Source organism: Peromyscus leucopus, chromosome 8b, assembly GCF_004664715.2.
Source record: "Peromyscus leucopus breed LL Stock chromosome 8b, UCI_PerLeu_2.1, whole genome shotgun sequence".
In the NCBI taxonomy this organism is placed as follows: Eukaryota; Metazoa; Chordata; class Mammalia; order Rodentia; family Cricetidae; genus Peromyscus; species Peromyscus leucopus.
The window spans coordinates 45,284,448-45,308,332 of record NC_051086.1 but is presented as its reverse complement, the minus strand read 5'-3'; the positions used below and the strand labels follow the sequence as shown (position 1 = coordinate 45,308,332).

General features: G+C 39.4%; 1 protein-coding gene across 22 annotated transcripts in view; it reads left to right on the top strand.

The window, feature by feature from the left end:
- The window catches only part of Ncor1 (nuclear receptor corepressor 1), a 152,924-nt gene that overhangs the window by 2,369 nt on the left and 126,670 nt on the right, over nucleotides 1-23,885 (top strand). For all 22 annotated transcript variants that reach the window (XM_037201359.1, XM_028857111.2, XM_028857112.2 and 19 more), the window contains exon 2: nucleotides 20,205-20,382. In XM_037201359.1, the coding sequence (XP_037057254.1) occupies nucleotides 20,275-20,382 (108 nt within the window). In that variant the 5' untranslated portion in view covers nucleotides 20,205-20,274. The remainder of the gene's footprint in view (nucleotides 1-20,204; nucleotides 20,383-23,885) is intronic.

Below are 23,885 nucleotides of genomic sequence, written 5' to 3'. Positions count from 1 at the left end.
TTGTATCCTATTACATCTGAAATTTACATTCCATGTGTGCACCCTGGTGAGAGAATGATGGGAGACTGAAAGTGTCTGTATGCAAAGAGCAGACAGGCCTGGGATTTAAAAATGCCGACACATAATCATTCATTTGTTCAAGGGTATCTTGATGAATAGTTGCTGATGATTCTGATTCACATGGACTATCTGGTGGATAAACGGAGAGCTGATGTTTTAAATTAATTAATTTAGTTTGTTTTGAGACCATTTAAGTCTGTAGGGCTTACTGGCCTGGAATTCCCCGTGTAACTGGTGCAGGAATTGCATGCTTGCACCACCATACCTGGCGTACTGTTTGATTTTTAACATTTTGGGGACATTTTTTGTTTGTTTTGGTTTTTTCGAGACAGGGTTTCTCTGTGTAGTTTTGGCGCCTGTCCTGGATCTCGCTCTCTAGACCAGGCTGGCTTCGAACTCACTGAGATCCACTTGGTTCTGCCTCCCGAGTGCTGGGATTAAAGGCGTGCGGGAAATGTTTTAATATAGCCTCTCATAAATTTATTGGATGAGCCAATTCTTATTTGCCTGGGCTCGGTCTCTGACTTATTTAGATAGGGGTAAGAATTACAGAAGAAATAAAACTAACTCACTAGAGAGAAATCTTATTTTCTTACTATATTAGAGTCCAGTGGCAGTTTAGTTTATTTTAATATTTATAGCTTCCAGTTGCTTTGTCGCACGTGCACCTGTTAATGAAAATCAAAGTGTATGTCTGTGTGTTGTTTGTTATGCATATCTAGAAAGTGATTCCTTGCCATACCAAAACACTTTATCTTTTAGAAAAGACTTGCCATATGTTGTAATACTCCTTCTGAGAAGCTGTAATGCTAAGAATCACGATTCTCCCTGCCATTAACTGGCATTTAGAACACGTTCAACATTTCAGTGCTTCAGTTTCCTCATGTATGATGTTAGAAAAACTTCTGACCTCACAGGTTTGGTTGTTGTGAGTTAGTAGTTATGAAATTGGACAGGGGCTGCAGCCCAGTTGGTATAGAGCTCAGCTAACATGCATGTCGCCCCAGGTTTGATTCCCCAGCACCACATAAAAACAGACACATGCCCACTCAGGAGTTGGAGGCAGGACGATTGCAAGTTCAAGCTTGTCCACAACAGTATCTTGAGTTTGAGGCCAACCTGGGGTATTCATGACCCTGTTTAAAAAAAAAAAAGTTTTAAAATTACTTTAAACAGATGAAAATGATTGTGTTTCTGTGAGATAGTAATGGCTTATCTGCAAATCTCTTACGTAGTTAGAAAAAAATGTATTCTGATTATAACACCACAATATACTTGTTGCTAATATACTTACATAGCTATGATTCTCTCCCATCAATTTGAAAAAAGAATATATTGCCTGGCATGGTAATCTTAACACTAACTGCAGATCTCTGTGAGTTTGAGGTCAGATTGTTCTACATAGTGAATTCCAGGTCAGAAAAGGTCTAAATAGAGAGACTGTCTCAGAGAAGAAGGAAGAGGAGCAAAAGAGGAGTCGTAGATAATACGTACTTTGTTGTTGTTCTTCACAGAGACAGGATTTCTCTGTGTGTAGCTCTGGGTGTCCTGGAACTTGCTCTGTAGACCAGGCTGGCCTCGAACTCACAGAGATCCTCCTGCCTCTGCCTTGTGATGCTGGGATTAAAGGCGTGAGCTACCACCACCTGGCTGATAATTCATACTTTTAAGTGGATATCTTGTATTCAAAAAAATAAAGTAAACTTGGAACTGGAGTTGAGACGGTGGTAAAGAGTGCCTTTTGTGTTTGTAGGAGGCCCATGTTTGGTTCCCAGCACCCATACAGCACACAGCTATCTGTAACTCCAGTTCTAGGGGATCTAATGTCCTCTTGGCCTCCAAGAGCACCAGGTACACATGTGGTGCACATATATACATGTAGGCACTCATACACATAAAAGAAAAATGAATAAATATATAGTGAACTAAAAATCTTGGATTTTTCTCAAAATAAAGTCAAAATGAAATGCTGGAAGTTAACTTGTTTCTTTGAATTTAATTGAGTAGGAGTTTGTTCCAGGGCCAGGCACATTTAAATCATTCCATTTTTTTTTTTAAAGCATTTAAGATTTACTTATGCATTTATTTACTTGTTTTTGTGAAACGATGAATTCTTTGCCATTGTCATTTGTTTTGGAGATCAAAGGCCTTTGGATAGGTCAGGGATTTACGTAGGTGAATATCAGGCTATTTGTTATTTAGGTTCCCCCTCTCTGTGTTTGTGTTTTATTACTCATTTTTAATCTCTCTTAGGTACAATTTTATATTTTTATTGGTACCTGGAAGTGGTACTGTTCTTACATATTTAGTTACGTTCATCTGTTCTGTTTTACTTATTAAAAAGTACATTTATTTATTGTAAGTGTGAATGTGTGCATGCCCCTGGCATGTGTGGGGCGGTCTGAGGACAGCTTTTAGGATTTGGTTCTAGCATCTGGTTGGCAGCCTTGATTGCAAGTGCCTTTACCTGCTAAGCCATCTCACCAGCTCTCTTACCTGTTTGTCTTTGTCTTGAGATGGTATGTGTTGCCCAGGCTGGCCTCCTAGAACTGAACCAAGTGAATTTTATGTCACTGCTTCCCAAGTAGCTGGTGGGTGCCATAGCACCTTGCCTCATCTGTTTATTGTTTGTTTTGTTTTGGTTTTTTGAGCCAGGGTTTCTCTGTGTAGCTTTGTACCTTTCCTGGAACTCGCTTTGTAGACCAGGCTGGCCTCGAACTCACAGAGATCCGCCTGCCTCTGCTTCCCGAGTGCTGGGATTAAAGGCATGCGCCACACCTCCTGGCTCATCTGTTCTTTTAGTTCACTTATTATATTTTATTAGAGTATGATGTAAAAGTAAGTAAAAAGGGTGATCAGAATTTACTAAGAACAGACATATTTAAGATCAGAGACTTGTATATTTTCAGTCATTCATTTGTTTATCCAGTATGAAGCACTTATCTTAAATGCTATAAAGGCATAAATAATAGCTTTTGATTTAAATAATTTTTTAATTTAAATGAATTATAAGCACAGGTAACTAAGTTGCCAGTGTAAGTGTAATTGATATTTTGTTCTTGTGTTAGAGGATACAAAAATAATTTTGATGGTTAAGAGGACAGTTCTTTCTCTATCAGACCTCCTTAGGAATGTTGAAAAACCACTGCAGTATAGTAGTAACTATGTGGATCATCTGTTTTTTATTTTGATATTTTTGTGGTCTTTTTTTTCCTCCCCTATTCTATCCTTTAGCCATTTTTGCTACCCCAGGAGCTCCTGTGGTCAGTTACTTGGATAGTCTTCAGATACAACCTGTCCCATCCACCCACTTGAATTGGAAAGTCAGAGACATAACAAAAACACTGTGTGTCTGTGTAGTGTTCAGTTTAATTCCGTACTGCTGTTAACTTTCATTTAGTTGTGCTCTCAAAAATAATTTAAATTGGTTAAAATAAATTGCTTACAATTTATAGAATTCTAGAACGAACATCCCTATATAGATCTAGTTTTGTTTTATATTTGAATATTTTGAAAGCATGAATAACTGAGAATGAAGTGATCTGCTGAAATTGTTGCTATTGGGCAGAATCAGAAGCCACATTTCTGACATCTCGTGTGTGGTGTGTGTGTGTATGTATATGTATATGTATATCTATATCATATTATCTATATCATATATATAATATATATCTATATCATATTATAGATATGTATATATCTATTATCATATTATCTGGGGAGCAGTTTGCTTTGATGATCGATTCTTACTTAAAACAAAATTTGAGTTGGCTGGAAAATGGGAGATCACTTCAAATGTTCAGCGTAGTTACTGAATGTAAAATACTTCATAACATTACATTTCTGTAATGAATATACAATTTAAAGAAAATGGTACTGAAATGGTTGTTGCTGGGAATTACTTAGTTTGCTTAAGTTTTTCTATGTTCTGATGAACATTTTGTTTTATTTTATTTTGTTTTTTGAGACTGTTTCACTGTATAGCCCTGACTGTCCTGGAACTCACTCTGTAGCATAGGATAGCCTCAAACTCACAGAGATCCTCCTGCCTCTGCCTCCTGAGTGCTGGTATTAAAGGTGTGAGATACCATCACCTGGTGAAATTTTTATTTCTTTTAAAATTTTAATTTTATGTGTGTAGTGTTTTGCCTGCATGTATGTCTGTGTACCACATGCATGCCTGGTCTGGTGCCCAGTGGAGACCAGAAGAAGCCATTCATTGGATCTGGAGTTACAGATGGTTGTGAGCTGCCATGTGGGTTTTGGGAATTAAACCTAGGTCGTCTGGAAAAGCAGCAAGTGCTCTTAACTACAGAGCCATCTCTCCAGCTCCCATTAAAATTTTTTTAAAGCTGGATCTTGCTGATCAGGCTGGGTTCAATCTCTGAATCCTTTTGCTGGAATTACAGGCACGTGGCACCAGGCCCATCTTGATTTTTACAGTGAGAAGCTCATTTGTGATTCGTTTGTTGCCTGTTGTTTCTCACCCACTCCATCCCAGTGCTGTTGGAAAGGGCCTTTTTGAGCATGTTGGCAAGTGTCCTTCCACTAAGCTGTATCCCTAGCACTGCAATATTAATTTTCTACAAACACTCATGCCATCAAATTTATTTTAAAGGAAAAGCTGTATTATTCCCTCCCCGCCCCCACCAGTGCTCCCTTCTTTTTTTGAGACAGGATCCCACTGTATAGTTCTGGCTATCACGGAGTTCACCATGTAGGCCAGGCTGGCCTACCTCCTAGAGATCCTCCTGCCTTTGCCTCCGGAGTGCCAAGATCAAAGGTGTGCACCACCATGCCTTGCTGCGTTACTCTCTTTAAGTTCATAGTCTTTACATAAATACTGAAGCATGGCATATTTGCTCATTTATAACATATGAGCTATTAAGTCTACCTATTTTTGCATTTCATTATGAGTTTTTTTTCAGATTGGATATGGTGCTGACCTCTGTAATCCTCTGGAGGCAGAGACAGGAGGATCACAGCAAATCCAAGGTAGTCAGTTTCACATAGTGAGTTCTAGGTCAGGCAGGACTATTTAGCAAGACCCTGTCTCAGTCTCCCCCCACACCCCACCCCTCAAAAGAAAAAAGAGGTGTATTTTTCCTCCTTAAACTGACCTCTTTTGTGGATTGTTCTTGTCCTACCTTACTCCCTCAAACCCTACTACATGAATTGTGTTTTCAGGGATTTGATGATGTAACACTTCAGTCAGGGACCTGTTTCCTTTTCTCTAAAAGTGTATGTTTTTGTTGTGGAGATTATTTTTTAATTTTTTTTTTTTTTTTTTTTTTTTTGTTACTGGGTTTGTTTGTTTTTGAGATAGAGTCCTGAGAGGCTGGATTTGACTCAGGCTCTTTTTGAGAATGTGGTGCTGGGATTGCAGGCAGGAGCTTCCATGCCAGGCGTGAAAGTTGCTGATGGATTCATAATATGAATACTGAAGTGCATGTCTATTTTGTCTCCTTTAAACTTTAAGACCTTGTAGGCCTATATACATCTGAGTTTTAAAAGAATTCTTCCTTGGGCCTGGAGAGATGGCTCAGTGGTTAAGAACACTGGCTGCTCTTCCAGAGGACCTGGGTTCAATTTCTAGCACCCACACGGCAGCTCACAACTGTCTGTAACTCCAGTTCCAGGGGATCCAATACCCTCACACAGACATACATGCAGGCAAAACACCAATGCACATAAAAATAAATCATTAAAAAAAGAATTCTTCCTTACCTCATCCCTGGAGTAGTTTGTTGAGTATCTAAGAAATAAGAACCTGGTTGTCAGGAGAAACAAGGCTCCCCAGTCCTTGTCCTGCAGCCCTGATTGATCAGTGACCCGCTTACATGGTGATTTATTAAAATCTTAAAAAAAAAAAAAAGAAAGAAAAAGAAATAAGAGCCTATGAGCTAGCTTTAGTGTGTTTGCTATAGAAGATGTCTCATGCGATGGGCAGTGGTGGCGCACAACTTTAATCCCAGCACTTGGGAGGCAGAGCCAGGTGGATCTCTGTGAGTTTGTGGTCAGCCTGGTCTACAGAGTGAGATCCAGGACAGGTGCCAAAGCTACACAGGGAAACCCTGTCTAGAAAATGAAAAGAAAAACAAAAACAAACCAAAAAAAATAGGAGTGTACTTATGTCATTGAAATAGCAGTGAATTATTAAAGCATTTCTTTTTTTGGGGGGGGGATTCCTGCCACATGAATTGTGTTTTCAGGGATTTGATGATGTAACACTTCAGTCAGGAGGTCTCCTGATTTTTTATTGGGATTTTTGTGAGGATGGGAAAGTAAAAATGGAGATTGGTTTTTCCATGATAGCATTTTTTGTTCTAGGTAATGTCAGATGCAAGAATGTTTTAATAGGTATGCAGGGAAGGAAGTTGGGGAGTAATTTTAGTGTTAGGAAAAGTATACGAATTAGAAATTGGAGTGCTTGGTTTATAGGGCTGTAATGTAATATGGAAGTAAATCCAGGTAGGTTAGTCTGAAACAAAGGGAAAAGTCAAGGATACCAAACTATTTTGATTTCTTTTTCTACTTGCATATTTGAAATGTAGACTCTGTGTGAGTGTGTGTGTGTGTGTGTGTGTGTGTGTGTGTGTGTGTGTGTGTGTGTATTTGCAGTATGGCAGTATAGAAATGGAACCCAGGACCTTGCTCACAGTAGGCAAGTGCTGTACCACTGATCTACCTGTTAGCATTGAGGCATCTGTACTGGCCTGCCCTTAGGGTCCTGACAGGATATGTCCTCAGCTGCAGCCACTAAGAGCACCACTATGTGTGCATTTCCCTTGCCCAACTCCCATTTCTGTCTCTTTCTCTTCCTTTGCTCTGGTCCCCAGGGACCGGTCTCTGCCCCCTTCTCTCCACTTCTCCCCTCCCTTCAGTAAGCCTCCCACGGGAGCCCTGTTGTATGGTGTGACTCCTTCCCACTGTTTTAAAAATACAACACTACCACCTAACCTCAGCTTTAGAATAGACTGTGGATCTTTTTTTTTTTTTTTTTTTTTTTTTTGGAGACAAGGCTTTGCTGTGTTGCCCAGGCTGACTTTGACTTCTGAGTTAAAAGAATCCTTTCTCAGCATGAATAGCTGGGACTTAAGGTACACACCATAATGCCAGGTTAGGCTCTGAAATTGTTATGAGATCATCATTATGATTGTGCACTGTCCTTTTCCTCATGCATTTGTATAACTGCCAGACTGTTTTGTTGACATTTCTGCTCTCATACACAGTTCAGATTCAGAACAATATGTTTTTAGGCAGTTTATTCCCCTTGGCAATAACATTGATAACATAATTTTGAACATGTTTGAAGTAATAATAATCATGTCTTTGAACTCCTATTCAAAGATATTTAATTTTGCATTACTTTAAAGTACTTTTTGTTTTTGTGTGTATGTGTATGATGTGTATGGATGAGTGAACATGCCATAGTGCATATGTGGAGGTCAGAGGACAATTTTGGGAGTCAGTAAGTCTTGCCTTTCACTTGTATGTGTGTTCAGATATTGAACTCAGGTCTTCAGGCTTGTAACAGCAAGCACCTTATTTGCTGAGCCGTCACACAGGCCCTGTAGTGTGTGTGTTTGTATGTGTGGGGTGTGTGTGTGTGTGTGTTCCATTCTGTAGCCCAAGCTGGCCTGGAACTAAGTAGCCCAATCAGGATTCTTACTTGGTATTGATTCTGAGACTACAGGTATAAGCTACCATGTCCATCTATCTATATTGCTTTTGGCATATTTGGAATGAAGCTGGTGGGGTGTCCAAGGGAGGAGGATTGACATGTGATTCACACCAACCTAGACTGGGAGACCCTGGCTCAAGAAGAGGGCGTGGGTTGGGGCTGGCAAGATGGCTCAGTGGTTAGGAGCACTAGCTGTTCTTCTAGAGAACCCTAGTATAGTTAGTTCCCAGCACCCACATGGCAGCTCACAACTGTCTGTAACTCCAGTTCTAGAGGATCCAATGCCCTTTTCTGGATTAAATGGGCACCAGGCATGCATGTACTATATGGACAGACATACATTTAGGCAAAAATACTCATACACATAAAAATATATATTTTTTATAGTTTTTAAAGAAAGTAAGTGAAACATTAACAAAACTTGTGCTTTCTAACAGTAAAGGCCTAAAATAAGCATGGTTATGTCAAATGTCAGTGTTCACACATCTGAGGGAGAAGGAAGAAGTGAAAATGCATAGAGTTCTACGTCTACTGTAGGAAACTACCAAGCAGTATATGGTGCCTCGTGCCCACAGCCCAGCTCTAGGGAGGAAGAGGCAGACTAGGAATTCAAGAGCAGTGTTGCCTTCAAGTGAGCTTGAGGCCATCATGAACTGTGTGAGACCCTGTGTCAAAATACATGAAAACAACCTCCACAAGAAAGGAGAGGTCGAGTGAGAGGAAGATTTTTACTGCATATCTTTTTGTATCTTTAAAAGACAGATTTTAATTGGATATTTTAAAAGATACATTTTAGTTGGATATTTTTATAGTTTCCTTTTTTCTTTTTTGAGACAGGGTTTCTTTTTGTAGCCCTGGCTGTCCTGGAACTCACTCTGTAGATCAGGCTGGCCTTATTAAACTCCATTTACCTTTGCCTCCCGAGTGCTAGAATTTAAAGGCATGTGCCCCCCCCCCCCAGCTTGATTTCCTGTTCTTTTTTAAACTTGTAATTATTTGATGTTGAATTATTTTTTTTCTGGTATAGGAAGTAAAATAGAAATACATTTGAGGGAATATATGTAACTGTGTGTTTTTCTCCCTAAACAGTCAATTGTTAATTCTGAAATTCGCCAGAAAAACCAGTTCTACCATTTCTGCCAAATTTAAGCAAGCTTTTATTAAAATTTAAAATACTGACCAAGATGGAATTTGGTCAGGACCACCATCTGGAAACTTTCTAGCTGTGTGGCCCCCAGACACATGTTGGCCGTGCTTATATGGACAAAACCCATAGGCCACCATACTTTCCCATGAGGCTTTTTGTTATTTTTCCAAGAACTACAACTCCCAGAATCTCAGGAAGTTGCCTGGTCTTTGAGCAGGTGGGGCTTACAGGTTAATTTAGGATCTAACATAATTTATTGAATGATCTGATTGCTTTTACTCAATATTGGTTAGAATTGCAAGTATTATAATTTACTAAATCTATTTACTTACTAAGTATGTTTGAGACTTTTTTATTTGTCCAATTGTTTTTTCAATTTGTATATTACAATTTCCTTTGCATTACTATTGCTTTATGATTTTTAGTGCTGGAAAGGTTAGTCACTAGTTGCTTATTGTGTTTACTTCAGACTTTGATTATTCTGGTCCATGAATTCTTTGGATGAACTTTACTTTTTTATTTTTTATTAATATTTTTTATTTTTCGAGACAGGCTTTCTCTGTGTAACAGTATTGGCTGTCCTGGAACTCACTCTGTAGACCAGGCTGGCTTCGAACTCACAGAGACCCACCTGCCTCTGCCTCCTGAGTGCTGGGATTAAAGGCGTGTGCCACCACCGCCTGGCCAAATAAGTCCTATACTTCCATATTTATTTCTTATTCCAAAGTGTATTAGGGAATTAGGGGAATTTTAATTGTCGTGAGGATAAGAATTTAAACTCATCCATTTCAGATAATGATAGAAGAACACAGAAAGCACTCTGAGTGAGTGAGAGTAATTGGTAAGACCTGACCCTGTAGGGTGATAGGAAAAGCTGTAAGAGGTGGCTGCAGCTGATTTGACTCAAGGAGTGAGTCAGTTCTATGAATGAATGAAGGGTAAAGAAGGACCAAGGCCTAAGGCTAGGTAGGACTCAGCAGCTCAGTGAGCAGTGGAGAGCAAGCTGGGGTTGTTTGGACTGAGTAGTTGCCTAATCAAGTAATACTTCACAAAGTAGTTTGGATTTTATTTGTAGTTTGTGGAAAGCATTGAGGAAACTTAGGTTAGAAGAATGATATGTTCTGACTCAGTTTTCTTTTTTGAATAATCTGAGTTTTGGTTGGAGAAAGGATTGAAGTAGGAAGTCCAGTTATAAGATTTTTTTTTTCTTTTTGAGCTGAAGATGGAACCCAGGGCTTTGCGCTTGCTAGGTAAGCACTCTACCATTGAGCTAAATCCCCCCCCCCTTTTTTTTTTAAATAGCAAGAGATAAGGAGGAATTGGATGGAGGAAATTGTGATGGAGAGGCCTGGGAGGCATTCAAGTGTATGTGGAAGGCTGAAGGTTGGCTCTTACTGCTGGAATGTTACTGAGAACTGAGTCCTGTTATTTGCTTCTGTGGCCGTGGGAACAGAACATAGTAGTCTGTGCCCTCCCAGATGTCTGATGATTTGGTTTTGTTTTCTCCCTGTTGAACTAAGTAAATACCATTTAAAATAAAATGCCTCCTACCCTCCGCTTTATTTTGTTATATACCTTAGTTTATATAGTCTTAGCTTTCGTAGTGACTTGTGTTTGTCTTTATTGGTGGAGTAAAAGAAATGGGAGGTCAAAGAACATGAGCTACCTTTGAAGTCTCTGACTTGGAAATTACAACTTTAGTTGTAATAGTATGATCAGAATATGGAGATGAGTTCATGTGCCCAGAGCATTAGTACACTGTAGTATATAATAAATATATATATATATATATATTTTAAAAAGGCAACCCTTTCTTCTCCTTAGATATTGTCTGTTAGTTTACCTCAGCACTGGAAGTTAAATCCTGTTGTTGTTTTTTAATAATATATATATATATATCTTTATTATAAATATTTAAAAAAATTATGTGCATTGGTCTTTTGCTTGCATGTATGACTGTATGAGGGTGTTGGATTACCCTCGAACTGGAGTTATAGACAGTTGTAAGCTGCCATATGAGTGCTGGGAATTTGAACCTAGGTCCTCTGGAAGAGCAGCCAGTATTCTTAACTGTTGAGCCATCTCTCCAGCCCCTAAATCCTGATCTTAATACAGAATCCTTTTTTGTGTTTCTCGAGGATAGAATTAGCATGTAGTCATCTGTTTAGTTTTGACATTTCTTTTCTTTTTTTCTCTATTAAGATTATACTTAAATTTTTATTTATATTTCGTTGTTGTGGTTTTTGTTTTGACAAGGCCTCACTTTGCAGTCTTGGTTGGGCTGGAACTTTCTAAGTAGACCAGCCTGGCATTGAACTAACAGAGATGAGTGAGTTCTCTTGCCTTTAATGGGACTAAAGGTATGTGTTACCTCAACGTAGCTATTCTGTTCTTATAGTTAATTGTTTTTTTGTTTGTTTGTTAATTTAAGAGGACTAGCTCAATGTAATATATCCACACCACAAAGTGGTCAGTTTTATAGTTACTGTTTAGCGCTACTGTCTTCGGAATCTTGCTTTTCACTTTATGAATAAAGGAGCTCTGTTTCTCTTTTACTTATGAGTTCTTTTTTGAATGCTTACTGCAAGTCCACCAATTAATATCCTTATTAAAGTTTTTCTTTTAGTATTATACTTTGTGGAGGCTAGGGTAATTTAACTTGATTTTCTTTTTAGCTTCCATTCATCGATATGCCGTTTATTTTTATCTATCTATCTATCTATCTATCTATCTATCTATCTATCTATCTATCTATCTAATTTTGTGTGCATGTGTGTGTACCTGCCCACAGAGGTCAGAAGAGGCATTAAATCCCCTGGGAACTGGAGTTACAAGTGTTTTTGATCCTCCATTTGGGTGTTGGAACAGAACCCTGGTCCTCTGTAAGAGCAGTAAATGCTCTAATTGCTGAGCCATCTCTCTATCCCTAAGTGTTTTGTTTTTGAAAGAAATATTTACTTACTTATATGTTTGTGTATGTTATGCATGGATCTGTGCATGCCTCAGCACAGGTTGTCGAGTTCAGAGGACAGCTTTTGGGAGACTGTTTTCTCCTTCCATCATGCTTGTCCCTGGATATAACTTAAGACACCAGACTTAGTAGCATGTACTGCCAAACCATCTAGCCAGCCCCATTTATCTGTCTCGTAAGTAAGACATTATACCGTCATAAAAGGGTATGTCATGTGTGACTTCTCTTTTTTAACAATAATGCTTTATATTATAAGGGAAAATTTATTGTAGTACTTTACGAATTACAGAATTTGCTTAGATGATTTCTAGTTTCTATTCTCTTCTGGAATCCAGACTTCCAGATGTGGGCTTTTTTTAAACCAGTCCCAGTCTGGAAAGTTTTAGTTAGTTTGAAACTGGTGTTTAGCCTGCCTAAACATTCTTTTGAGGTTAGACTAGAGTCTTGGGCCATTCTCTGAGAATCAGTAAAATTCTAATAGTTTGTATAGTTTTTTTTTTTTTTAACCATACCACAGAGGACATTCTTCTGTGTCTTCTACTCTATTGCACACATATATTTATGTGTGTATATATAAATATATATATTATTTTATTTAAATCAGGTTTTATTATTTTACCAGTTAAAAGTTGAACTCTAGAGGCTGGCAAGATGGCTTAGCAGTTAAGAGTACTTATTTCTCTTGCAAGGACTTGGGTTTGATTCCCAGCACTCACATAGTGGATCATAACCTTCTGTAGCTCAGTTTCCAGGGGATCCGATGCCTTTTTCTGACCTCCACAGGTACCAGACATTCATGTGCTGTGCATACATACATGTAGACAAAACACTCATACATATAAAATAGAATAATCTAAAAAGTTAAAGATAGAGCTACATACTTTGTAGGATCTTTTTTCCACATTGGTGAAATATGGTTTTCATTTCCACTGTGACCCTTGGTAGAGTCACTCTTATCTGAAGAGTCATCTGCAGACTTGCCACAAAGAAGTATATTTTTAGATATTTTCCAAGATAGTGTAGGCCACCTTGGAAACCTGTCCAAGTACATTTTGGTTATGCAAAGGCTATAGGCTAAAAGCCAGGAGTTCCTGGTAAGAGGAGTATTAATCTTTTCTTTTTGGCAGATTGTATTTGAAATTTTGTTGTTTCATGGTGTGAGTGTTATATGAGAAGATTCAAACAGATATCTAAGCAGACCAATTTCATTTTGCCATTTTTTGTTTGTTTTTGTTTGCCTTTTTATTTTGACGCAGGGTCTCACCATGTAGCCCTGGCTGTCCTGGAATTCACTATGTAGAACAGGCTGGCCTCAAAATCATAGAGAACTGCCTGACTCTATCTCCTGAGTGCTTGAATTAATGGCATGCAATACCATGCCTGGCTCATTTTGCCATTTTTGTTTGTTTGTTTTATTATCTGTTTGTAGGACATTAGAGTCTGGTTTTATTGCTCTGTAGCATTCAGACAAGATGTGCTCTTCTCATAACAGTGACATCTAGTTTTAACATTTTCAGCCTAAAGCATTGTGTGTGTTGAAATTTATATGAGTTAGTTGCTTATAAAATCTTGGTTTCTTTTTAACTTTCCCTTTTAATTTTGGAGACAGGGTCTTATGTGGCCCAGGTTGGCCTCAGAGGTGCTGTGACAACAAAGGCTTACCCTGAACTTGTGATCTTCCTGTCTCCACCTTCTGACTGCTGGGACTACAGGGGTGCACCCTGACACCTGGCTTGATCAGGTTTCTTAAAGACTTCACAAAACTTTTACATTTCATGAGTCAAGCATGCTGAGTTATTGGGTTTTGTCCCAAGAACTGAATATACAGCCCATGGGATACCTCAGTAGGTCAGGGCATTTGCCATTAGGACTGACAGCCTGAGTTCAATCCCCAGAGCACAAATGATGGAAAGAGAGAAACTACTCCCACACATTGTCCTCTGCCATGCACCCACCCACCAACACAGATACATACATTCACACCCAATAAACAAATGTAAAAATAATTTAAAAAAGAATGGAATTTATAGTTTGACATTGGCATTAAAAGTGCCATATTTCCTTTTAGCTCTAGCTTTAAATGGAATTTTTCATTCCATTTGGTTTCGAACTGCAAGGCATATATTTTGTAGAGGTGTCTTAATGCTTCAGGACTGGACTGAGTAGTAGAAGGAAACATGGAATGTTAGGGGACCTGAAAAGAGAGACTCCAGATTGGCACATTCTTACTGAATCAGAGATTTTGCTTTTGTATCTTTGACTTCTGGATGAGATGTTTGAGAGAAGTTCACTAATTAGGAAACAGAAGGTCTGAACACTTGCTGTTTTGTGTTATGGATGAGTTTTGAGGATGGGGGCGTTATAAAAACCTCCAGGCTGCAGTTAAATGAGATTGGAATAGGCTGCTGTAACCCACAAATTTGTATGCCTTTAAGGGGTAGTCCTGTTATTTAGCTACTTATTGGTTATGTTGGGATGGGTTATTTTATTTCTGAGATAATTGTCTTAGTTTGGGTTTCTATTGCTGTGAAGAGACACCATGTCCATGGCAACTCTTTTTTTTTTTTTTCTTTTTTTCTTTTTTTGGTTTTTTGAGACAGGGTTTCTCTGTGTAGTTTTGGTGCCTGTCCTGCATCTTACTCTGTAGACCAGGCTGGCCTTGAACTCATAGAGATCCGCCTGGCTCTGCCTCCCAAGTGCTGGGATTAAAGTCATGTGCTACCGCCTGGTTCCATGGCAACTCTTATAAAGGAAAACATTTAATTGGGACTAGCTTACAGTTTCAGAGGTTTAGTCCATTATCATGGCAGGACACAGCAGCTTGCAGGTAGAAGGAGCTGAGTTCTACATCTTGATCCACGGGCAGTAGCAGGAGAGACTGTACTGGCCTTAGCTTGAGCATCTGAGACCTCAAAGCCCGCCCCCACAGTGACACACTTCCTCCAACAAGGCCACACCTACTCCAACAAGGCCACACCTCCTAATAGTGCCACTCCCTATGGGCCAAGCATTCAAAAACATGAGTCTATGTGTCATACCTCTTCAAACCACCACAGATGTTAAACTTGACTAAAATTATTCCTCAAAATATAGGACATTCTGAAGTATTATTGACAAAAGATTAAAACCAGTCAGTCAATGTACAGTGATATTGAATGTAGGTGACAGATGGTGAACATTAGACTGTAAATTAAAACAATAAAACAAAACCCCTTATACCACATGGGTTCCTTTCACTTCTACTTTTGCTCTTAGTTGTTCTGTGTCATAGGGTCTTTGTACATATCTCAGGCCGGCCTGGAACTCATAAACCTCTTGCCTTATCCTCCCCAAAGGCTGGGATTATAGGCATGCAGCGCTACACCTGGGTTATCACATGGTTTTGTAGTCTGTCTCTCTCTCTCTCTCTCTCTCTCTCTCTCTCTCTCTTTCTTTCCTTAGAAATATATATATATATTTCTTTCTTTCTTTTTCTTTCATTCTTTCTTTCTCTCTCTCCCTTCCTTCCTTCCTTCCTTCCTTTCCTTCCTTCCTTTCCTTCCTTTCCTTCCCTTCCTTCCCTTCCTTCCCTTCCTTTCCCTTCCTTCCCTTCCTTCCCTTCCTTTCCTTCCTTCCTTCCTAGCGTTTTTTTTATAGAGACCTGGCTATCTTGGAACTCACTCTGTAGACCAGGCTGGCCTTGAACTCACAGAGATCCACCTGCCTCTGTCTCCCAAGTGCTAGGATTAAAGACTTGTACCACCATGCCCAGTGATATATATATATTTCTATAAATAACAAAAAGGCAAAAGGAAAAATGTTAGCCATGATCATTCCAATTATTTTTCTAACAGTGGCCTAACAGGTCAGAAATTCATGTGAAGCTGAGTGGTACTTGGTATTAGCCAAGTGGCCAAGACATGAGTAAATTCTCGCTTGCTACCTAAGCTACAAAGCACGGTAGAAAGCATCAGTGTCTCCTGTTGCCACTGATGATTGATCCATTCTTTGGATCTATACAATCTGTTAGTCGGGTTGATCTCAAAACCTCCCTCCCTCACATTTGCTGACTTGCATGCCTTGGGTCTTGGAGGAAACAGGCAGAGGAAACAGCTAGCCATGCTCTAAGATGATTTTTAAAGTTTTTTCTCAAAGTTGTTTTCAAGTTAGATTGAAAACACTTCTGAAAACTTTATTTTCTAAGCCTAATTGGGTAAAGAATGAAAAACAAAACAAACAAACAAACAAAAAAAACGGTGAAATTGGCCCAAGTTTGCTCACTGATCATCAGTCAGTCCCCAAGCCTGTATCCTTGCCTAGCAGGTACAGAGGCCTGGATTTAATGCCCAGCATGGAGGAGAACACCACCAACAAAGCTAGTGTAGAAAACAACTGGTGGACTGGGGAAGTACCATTGGTTGGTAGAGTGCCTTCCTAGCACTGGGAAGATAGACCAAGCAAGGTCAAGGTCATCTTCAGGTGTATAGTCAGTTCAGGGATGTCCTGGCTTATGAGACCCGTCTTATCTTAAAAACAAAAAGCTAATGTGGCTAGGGGTCACAAAATATTAAATGGAGGGGGTAATAGATATATATGTGTTACATACACATAGTATATGCATACATTTGTGTATATATTTTTAATCTTAACATATAATTATTGCCCCAAATTAGTGTGTGTGTGTGTGTGTGTGTGTGTGTGTGTGTGTGTGTGTACACACACACACACAACACACACACATATGAAATCTTTTTCATGGAAATTTTTACATATTTTTATGTTATTCAAATGGAATTTCTATATACATTCTACATGTATCTTTTTTCACAATATATATAAAATAGTTCTCAATCATGTTTGTAAAGTATTCCTATCTTAATTATACTCATCCTTACTTTATTTGCTCTCTTGGAGCAAAACCTGTAATTATGCTCTAGGATAGGAGTATCTACTAGTAGAAAGACATCTCGTCTCCCTTTTGAATTCAATATTTATGTTTTCTTCTGGAGGGTTTTTCTTTGAGACAGAGGCTTGTTAATTATTGCTCAGGCTGGCTTTGAACTTGTTTTGTATCCTAGATAGGCTTCCAGAGTGTTTAGGATTATAAACCTGTGCTATAAGGCCTGGCTTCACCCAGAGGTTGGTTTGTTTGTTTGTTTTTGTTGTTATTTGGAGACAGGGTCTCTGTATGGCCCTGGCTGGCCTGAAACTCACTCTGTAGACCAGGCTGGCCTTGAACTCAGAGATTGACCTGCCTCTGCCTCTCAAGTGCTGGGACTAAAGGCATGCGCCAGTACTGCCCAACTCTGCTCAGAGTTTTTATTGGACCTGAAAAGAAGAGTCCAGTACTTGAGTGAAAGAGGAAATGTGTTCTACACAAAAGGCAAAGGCTTTGAAAGAGAAGCAACTACAGTGTGCAGTGAAGGGAAACTTGTCTCTCTCGGTGTAAAAATGTCCTCATGTCGTCTGTGAGATGACTTAGCTATAAAGCACAATGCTGGCTCCATGGGCCTGGGGACTCCAGTTTGACCTCTGAAACCCATGTAAAGGTAGAAGAAGTCTGACTGCACAGAGTTATTCTCTGACCACCACCACCACCACCACCACCACCACCACCCACCACCACCACCACCACCACACCACCACGTACTGTGTTATATGTGTGCACACATGTGCGCATGCACGTGCACACACATGTAATAATAAATGAGAAAAGAAAAAAGTTTTTTCAAGACAGGGTTTCTCTGTGTAACAGCCCTGGTTATCCTGGAATTCGCTCTGTAGACCAGTCTGGCCTCGAACTCAGAACTCAGAGATCTCCCTGCCTTGCTTCCCGAGTGCTGGGATTAAAGGTTTGTGCCATTACACCTGCCTACTTGCTGCTGTAGAAGACCCAGGTTTAGTTCCTGTGGTGGCTCACAGCTATCCATAACTCCAGTTCCAAGGGATTCAACACCTCACTCTGACTTCCTCCTGCATGTGCTTGACATGCATGCATTCAGGCTAATCGCCCACTCACATGAGATAATAAATTAAAAAATGTGCAGAGAGCAGTATAACTAATAGTTGTCTGCATATTGTTGGTGTTCAAGGAAGCAACATTTTATTTTACTTGCTTCTGCTTTAAAAACTTATTTTTTAAAAAAAAATTGTGTTTTTAACGTGTTCTGTCATGCACCTGTGAAAGTAAGACAAGGTCTCTTCCTTTACCGTGGGGGTTCTGGTGATGGAACTCCAGTTGCCATGCTGGGCCACAGCTGCTGCTCTCTGTTGAGCCATCTTGCCAGTTCCTCAGTTTTGAAGAAACAGTGTTATAGATGGTACTCCTTCCTTCCTGAGATGTAATTATTCTCCCCGAGTAGGTGCTTTTTAAATTGAATGAGTACTAAAAACCATAAGTATTTTGTTTGTAGTATATGACAGTATGATGAAATGTCAACAGAGTTGTATCTGTTCTGAAATATGTATCTATAGTTTACTGTACCTCCTGTACAGTTCCTTATTATATGAACATAACACAGGATAGTAACTGGAATTGAGAGTTTCTTTAGCTTTTCTTACTGTGTTGCTGCGGTAAATGCCTTTTGAATGTCAGTATGTGAGTTTTTCCAGGATAGTCACTTAATTGCTAAAGAGTAACAGAGAGGACATTTTATTCACCAAGTGTTTTATTGGGATAATTACTATCAGTGAGGGAATAAAACACAGTTATGTCTATTGTTGGGAAAAGAAAACCTGTGAGTGTTTAAGAAGATAAATGTTAGCTGGGCCTGGTGGTGCACACCTTTAATCCCAGCACTTGGGGAGACAGAGGCAGGTGGATCTCTGTGAGTTTGAGGCTAGCCTGGTCTACACAGAGAGAGAGTTCTAGGACAGCCAGGGCTACACAGAGCAACCTGGGTTCAGGGATAGGGGTGGGGATAAATATTAAAGAAAAAAACCTAAAACTTGAAGTCTAATCTTTTCATTATTTAGGAATGGAGAAAGTCTTTAAAAAGTTGGAGCAAGCATTCCAGAACAAATAATAAATAAAGATGGATGTGATTAATAATCTCTCAGTCAGACACACACACACACACACACACACACACACACACACACACACACACACACACACGGGGTGGGGGGAGTGAGTGAGTGATGGGGGGAGAGGGAGAGGAAGATGAGAAAGGGCTCTTAATTTCCAGATAACCTGCCCAACCCACTTGCTTATCCTGCTCTCTTCTAGCCTCACCTCTGCTCCACCCTCCATCTCCTTCAGCCTCCTGACTTTGTCAAGTTTACTTTGGTCTTGGGCTTGAGAGATTACTTTTATGTAGACTACATTTTTAGAAACTAGGACATGGGACATTCTACCTTAGACTGGCTAGATTGCCCATCCTGTTCACCTATTTATTATCTTATTTATAACACTTTATTATAAGTATTGTAGTATTTTCTACTCTCCAGTGATTGTTTCTTATTGTCTTGTGCCCTCTCAAGTAAGGTAGTATGCCTTGGTCATTCTGTGTCAGTGGTTTAGAACGGTATAGGTATACAGAGGTGTGTAGAAAATACAGCATTTTGGCCGAGTGGTGATGGCGCATGCCTTGAATCCCAGCACTTGGAAGGTAGAGGCAGGTGGATCTCAGTGAGTTCAAGGCCAGTCTGGTCTACAAAGCGAGTTCCAGAACAACCAGGACTGTTACACTTAGAACCCCTGTCTTGAAAAACAAAACAAAACAAAACAAAACAAAAAAAAACAAAAAAAAAAAAAGAAAGAAAATACAGCATTTTATCTTTACTCTTAAAATTTTATTATGGCAACATGAAATGTTAAATAGAAATAGTATACACAGGTCATGCATGAAAGTGTGAATGTATTTAATGCTATTGAACAGTTTACTTAAAAATGGTTGAAACAGTAACTTTTCTGTTTCATATGTTTTACCATGATTAGGAAACAACAATAACCCCCTCATACCCTTGTCATTGTATCATCAGTTGATAGAATGACATTTGGGTTGTTGCCAAGGTTATAATAAAAATCTGCTTAGCCTGGATTAAGTGAAGGAGAACTTTATTAAGTTTTCCTTACAAGGAAAGTCACATGCTGCTCATGGACACTGACCCTGGAAAGAAAAGGCAGAAGTCAAAGCTGTTTCTGCACTGTCTCAGGGGATGCAGTGCCTTTGTGTATCCACTGTAGTCTGTGTAGAGGAAATGATGCATTGTTTATCAAGCTTTAATAACTTCTTTTAAGTAAATATATGAGGGATTTTGACTGGCAATTGTGGTTTTGTATGTATAGCTATAGTTATCATTTATCAGAAGGACATTTCATGTTTTAGTACTTATGAATTCTCTTTTCCCATCTTGTATAGGTTGTTTTCTAGAAACATGGTTGTTTGTTGGACTTGATCTCACAGCCCAGTGAGGACGTCTTTACTGATAATGTCAAGTTCAGGCTACCCTCCCAACCAAGGAGCTTTCAGCACAGAGCAAAGTCGTTATCCTTCACATTCTGTCCAGTATACTTTTCCCAGCACCAGACACCAGCAGGTAAGTCATATTAGCTCAAGATACATATGTACTTTGTGGTTTCACCTTTTCTATGTAATAGATTTATTGGCTAGTAATGGAATGTACTTGTTATTTCATTCATTCATTCATTCATTTATTTTGTTTTTTTTTGAACACAGGGTTACTCCGTGTAGTTTTGGTGACTGTCCTGGAGCTCACTCTGTAGACCAGGCTGGCCTTGAACTCACAAAGATCCACCTGGCTCTGCCTCCCGAGCGCTGGGATTAAAGGCGTGCATCACCTCTGCCTGGCATTTATTTATTTTTATTTTTTAATTCAAATTTTTATTTTTTTGGTTTTTTGAGACAGGGTTTCTCTGTGTAGCCCTGGTTGTCTAATGGCAAGAATCATGCAGGAATCATTCACAGCCAGGTATGCTGGAACATGCCTATAATTCCAGCGCTTGAGGGTCAGAGGCTGAAGGATGGGAGTTCAATACCAGCCTTGGCTATATAGCAAATTTGAAGCCTGCCACAGTTAAATGAGGCTTCATCTAAAAAATATACATACATACACACATAGGTGCATACTTTATATATATACACATATGTCTTCAAAAATTATATGTTTAACACACACACACACACACACACAGAGACACACCCCTTTAGTCATCTACAAGGAGCCAAAGTTTGAGAATTAATTATCTTTTTTTTTTTTTTTTTTTTTTTTTTTTTTTTTTTTTTTTTTTTTTAAAGACAGGGTTTCTCTGTGTACCCTGGCTGTCTTGGAACTTACTCTGTAGAACAGTCTGGCCTTGAACTCAGAGATCTTCCTGCTTCTGGCCTCACTGCTAGAATTAAAGGTGTGTGTCACCACTCCCCACTTAACTATGTGTCTTCTTATTGTGGTTTTCTGCTAGATTTTAGAGATTAAATATCCCTCTTATTTTTTTACATTTTTTTATTTTGTATGTGCACATGCTCTAGCATACGCATGCAGGTCAGAGGGCTGGAGGCGGTCATCTCTTGCTACTGCGTGGGTTCCAGGGATTGATCTCAGGCTCTCAGGCTTGGCTCTTAGTACCTTCATCTGCTGAGCCATCTCACTAGCCCTGTGCTCTGATTGTGATTGTAGGAATTCACAGAAAAGAGTAAATTGTTGACAATCTCTAAAATAACAGCTTATTTACATTCCATGCTCTGGTTTAAGCTGGCTAGATAATTTGGTCTCTCCTTAGTTTTAGAATAAATACCTCTACCTCAACGAGAGATTTGATGGTAGGAAGGTGAGGAAGTTTCTGTAACTTAACCTTTTGAAAATGAAATATGAGGTGAAGCTCCCAGCTTATTGGACAAAAGCTAGCAATGTAAGAGATTTAAAGAAAAGTACAAAAGGAATGTTAGGTGTGGTGGCATCTACCTGTGACCCTGGAACTCAGTAAATGGAAGCAGGTGTATTCCAGGTTCAAGGACAGTATGGACTACATAGCCAGACTCTATCTCAAAAACAAAACAAGGAAAGGAAGAAATGTATCTTAATTAGGATTTCTTTTGCTAAGATAAAGCACCATGACCATAAGCAACGTGAGGAAGAAAGGGTTTATTTCATCTCAACAATTCTTAGGTCATACTCCTTCACTGGGAGAAGTGAGGACAGAAACCTGGAGGCAGGAACTGAAGCAGAAGCCATGGAGGAGTGCTGCTTATGCACTTGCTCCTCATGGTTTGCTTAGCCTGCTTCTTTATACACCCCAGGGCCACCTGCCCAGGGGCAACACTGCTCACAGTGCTGGGCCCTTCCACATCAGTCATCAGTTAGGACAATGCCCCATAGGCCAGTGTGGTGGGGCATTTTCTCAACTGAGGTTCCTTCTTCCCAGTGATTCTAGCTTGTGTCAAGTTGACATAAAATTAGACACAAAATGAAATGGTCATCTTGGAGAATAAGAAAGCACATTTATCAATCATATATAGTTGAGTATTACTGAGGACCCCTTTGAAATATGGTTCTGATTTGGAATGAGAATGGATATCCGTATGTCTCTGCAGAAAAACTTGCATTTTTTTTGTCGATGCTCTTGTTTGGCTGAAGTTGCTTTCTGTTCCTAGGTTGACAATTTTTATCATGATTGGGTGTCAAGTTTTATTTCTTCTTGCTCCAGTGCTATCCATGTGATTGCTGATTTTCTGGATCATTGTGTTCCTGTTTTGTTTGTTTATATTACCGTGTGTGTCTCTGTGTGCTTATGGAAGTCAGAGGACAACTTGAAGGGGTAGGTTCCCCTAATTGTTCTTTGATCAGAAACAGTATTAATCCAGCCTTGTGACTTTTCACTCTCTGCAAAGACTTAAGAGAACCAAATTCCTGTTTAAGAATCTTTTTGTATGTAATTCCCTCCTCTGTAGAGGTCTTTAGAAATTCTGACTTCTCTAAACCTCTATCACTGTCTTCAATAACCATGATTGTGGAGCCCTGTTTGAATACCCAGCTGTAGACTTTAAAATTGATTCTAGGCAGAAAGGTTACAAACAATTTTTTCTCAGAGGTCACATCTTATACAGCCTGTTGCTCTCTATCTGAAAATAGTTTCTGTGAGTTTTCCATTTGTCTGTCTGTCTATTTATTTGAGACAGGATCTAACTGTGTAGCCTTAAATTCCTTATGTAGCCCAGGTTGAGTGCTGGGATTCTAGATCTATGTTCTGGTGTCCATCTGGATTCTACCATTTGATTTTTCTGAAGTTACCCCCCCCCCAATCCTCATGAGACAGTCTAGATCGTGTTACATGATCGGAACTGGAGGCTGCTGTGCACTGTCGCATCGTCTTTTTTCCTCCCACTCATTTTTGAATATTCAAAACCCCCAAATCTTTAAGAGAGTGTCAGTGGCTGATACGTTTTCAGAGTTCTGGAATTGTGAAAACTTGATTGTTCTTGAGTGAATGATGCTCTCGCTACTGAACTTACAAAGTCAAAGCTCTTCTTGGAACCTGCTCTGTGCTGTCGCCTGTCTGCTTCTGTTCATTTCTGCTGATAAGCCAGTGCTCTTCTTATGATCCTTGTTTTAGGAAGCCTGTGGTTTGTGTTTTGGAACATGTAGTAAATCATTATCCTTGGTTTCCTACATTAAAAAATTAAATTTGAATTATTTATTTTTATGTGTATGTGTGTGTGCCACACTACATATGTGGAGGTCAGACAGTCTGCTGGAGTTGATCCTTTCCTTCCCCATATGGGTTCCAGGGATTGGGCACAGGTTTTCACGTCTGCAGGCAGGACCTCCACCTGCCGAGCCGAGCCGTCTTCCAGCCCTCTAAAGTTTTCAATGTATCGACTGTGGACTAATTTTAAACTACCTTAGCTTTTCTCCTTGGTTCTTTAAACCTAAAGGACTGTCATTTCTAACTTCAGAGAAATGATGTGCTATTTCTTAGGATATTGCCTGTTACCTGTTGTGGTGGGTGTGTTTTTCGTACCTATGTTATGATCCTCTGAATGACTTTCTCCGGTTGTCCTCTGACCTCCATATATATGCCATGG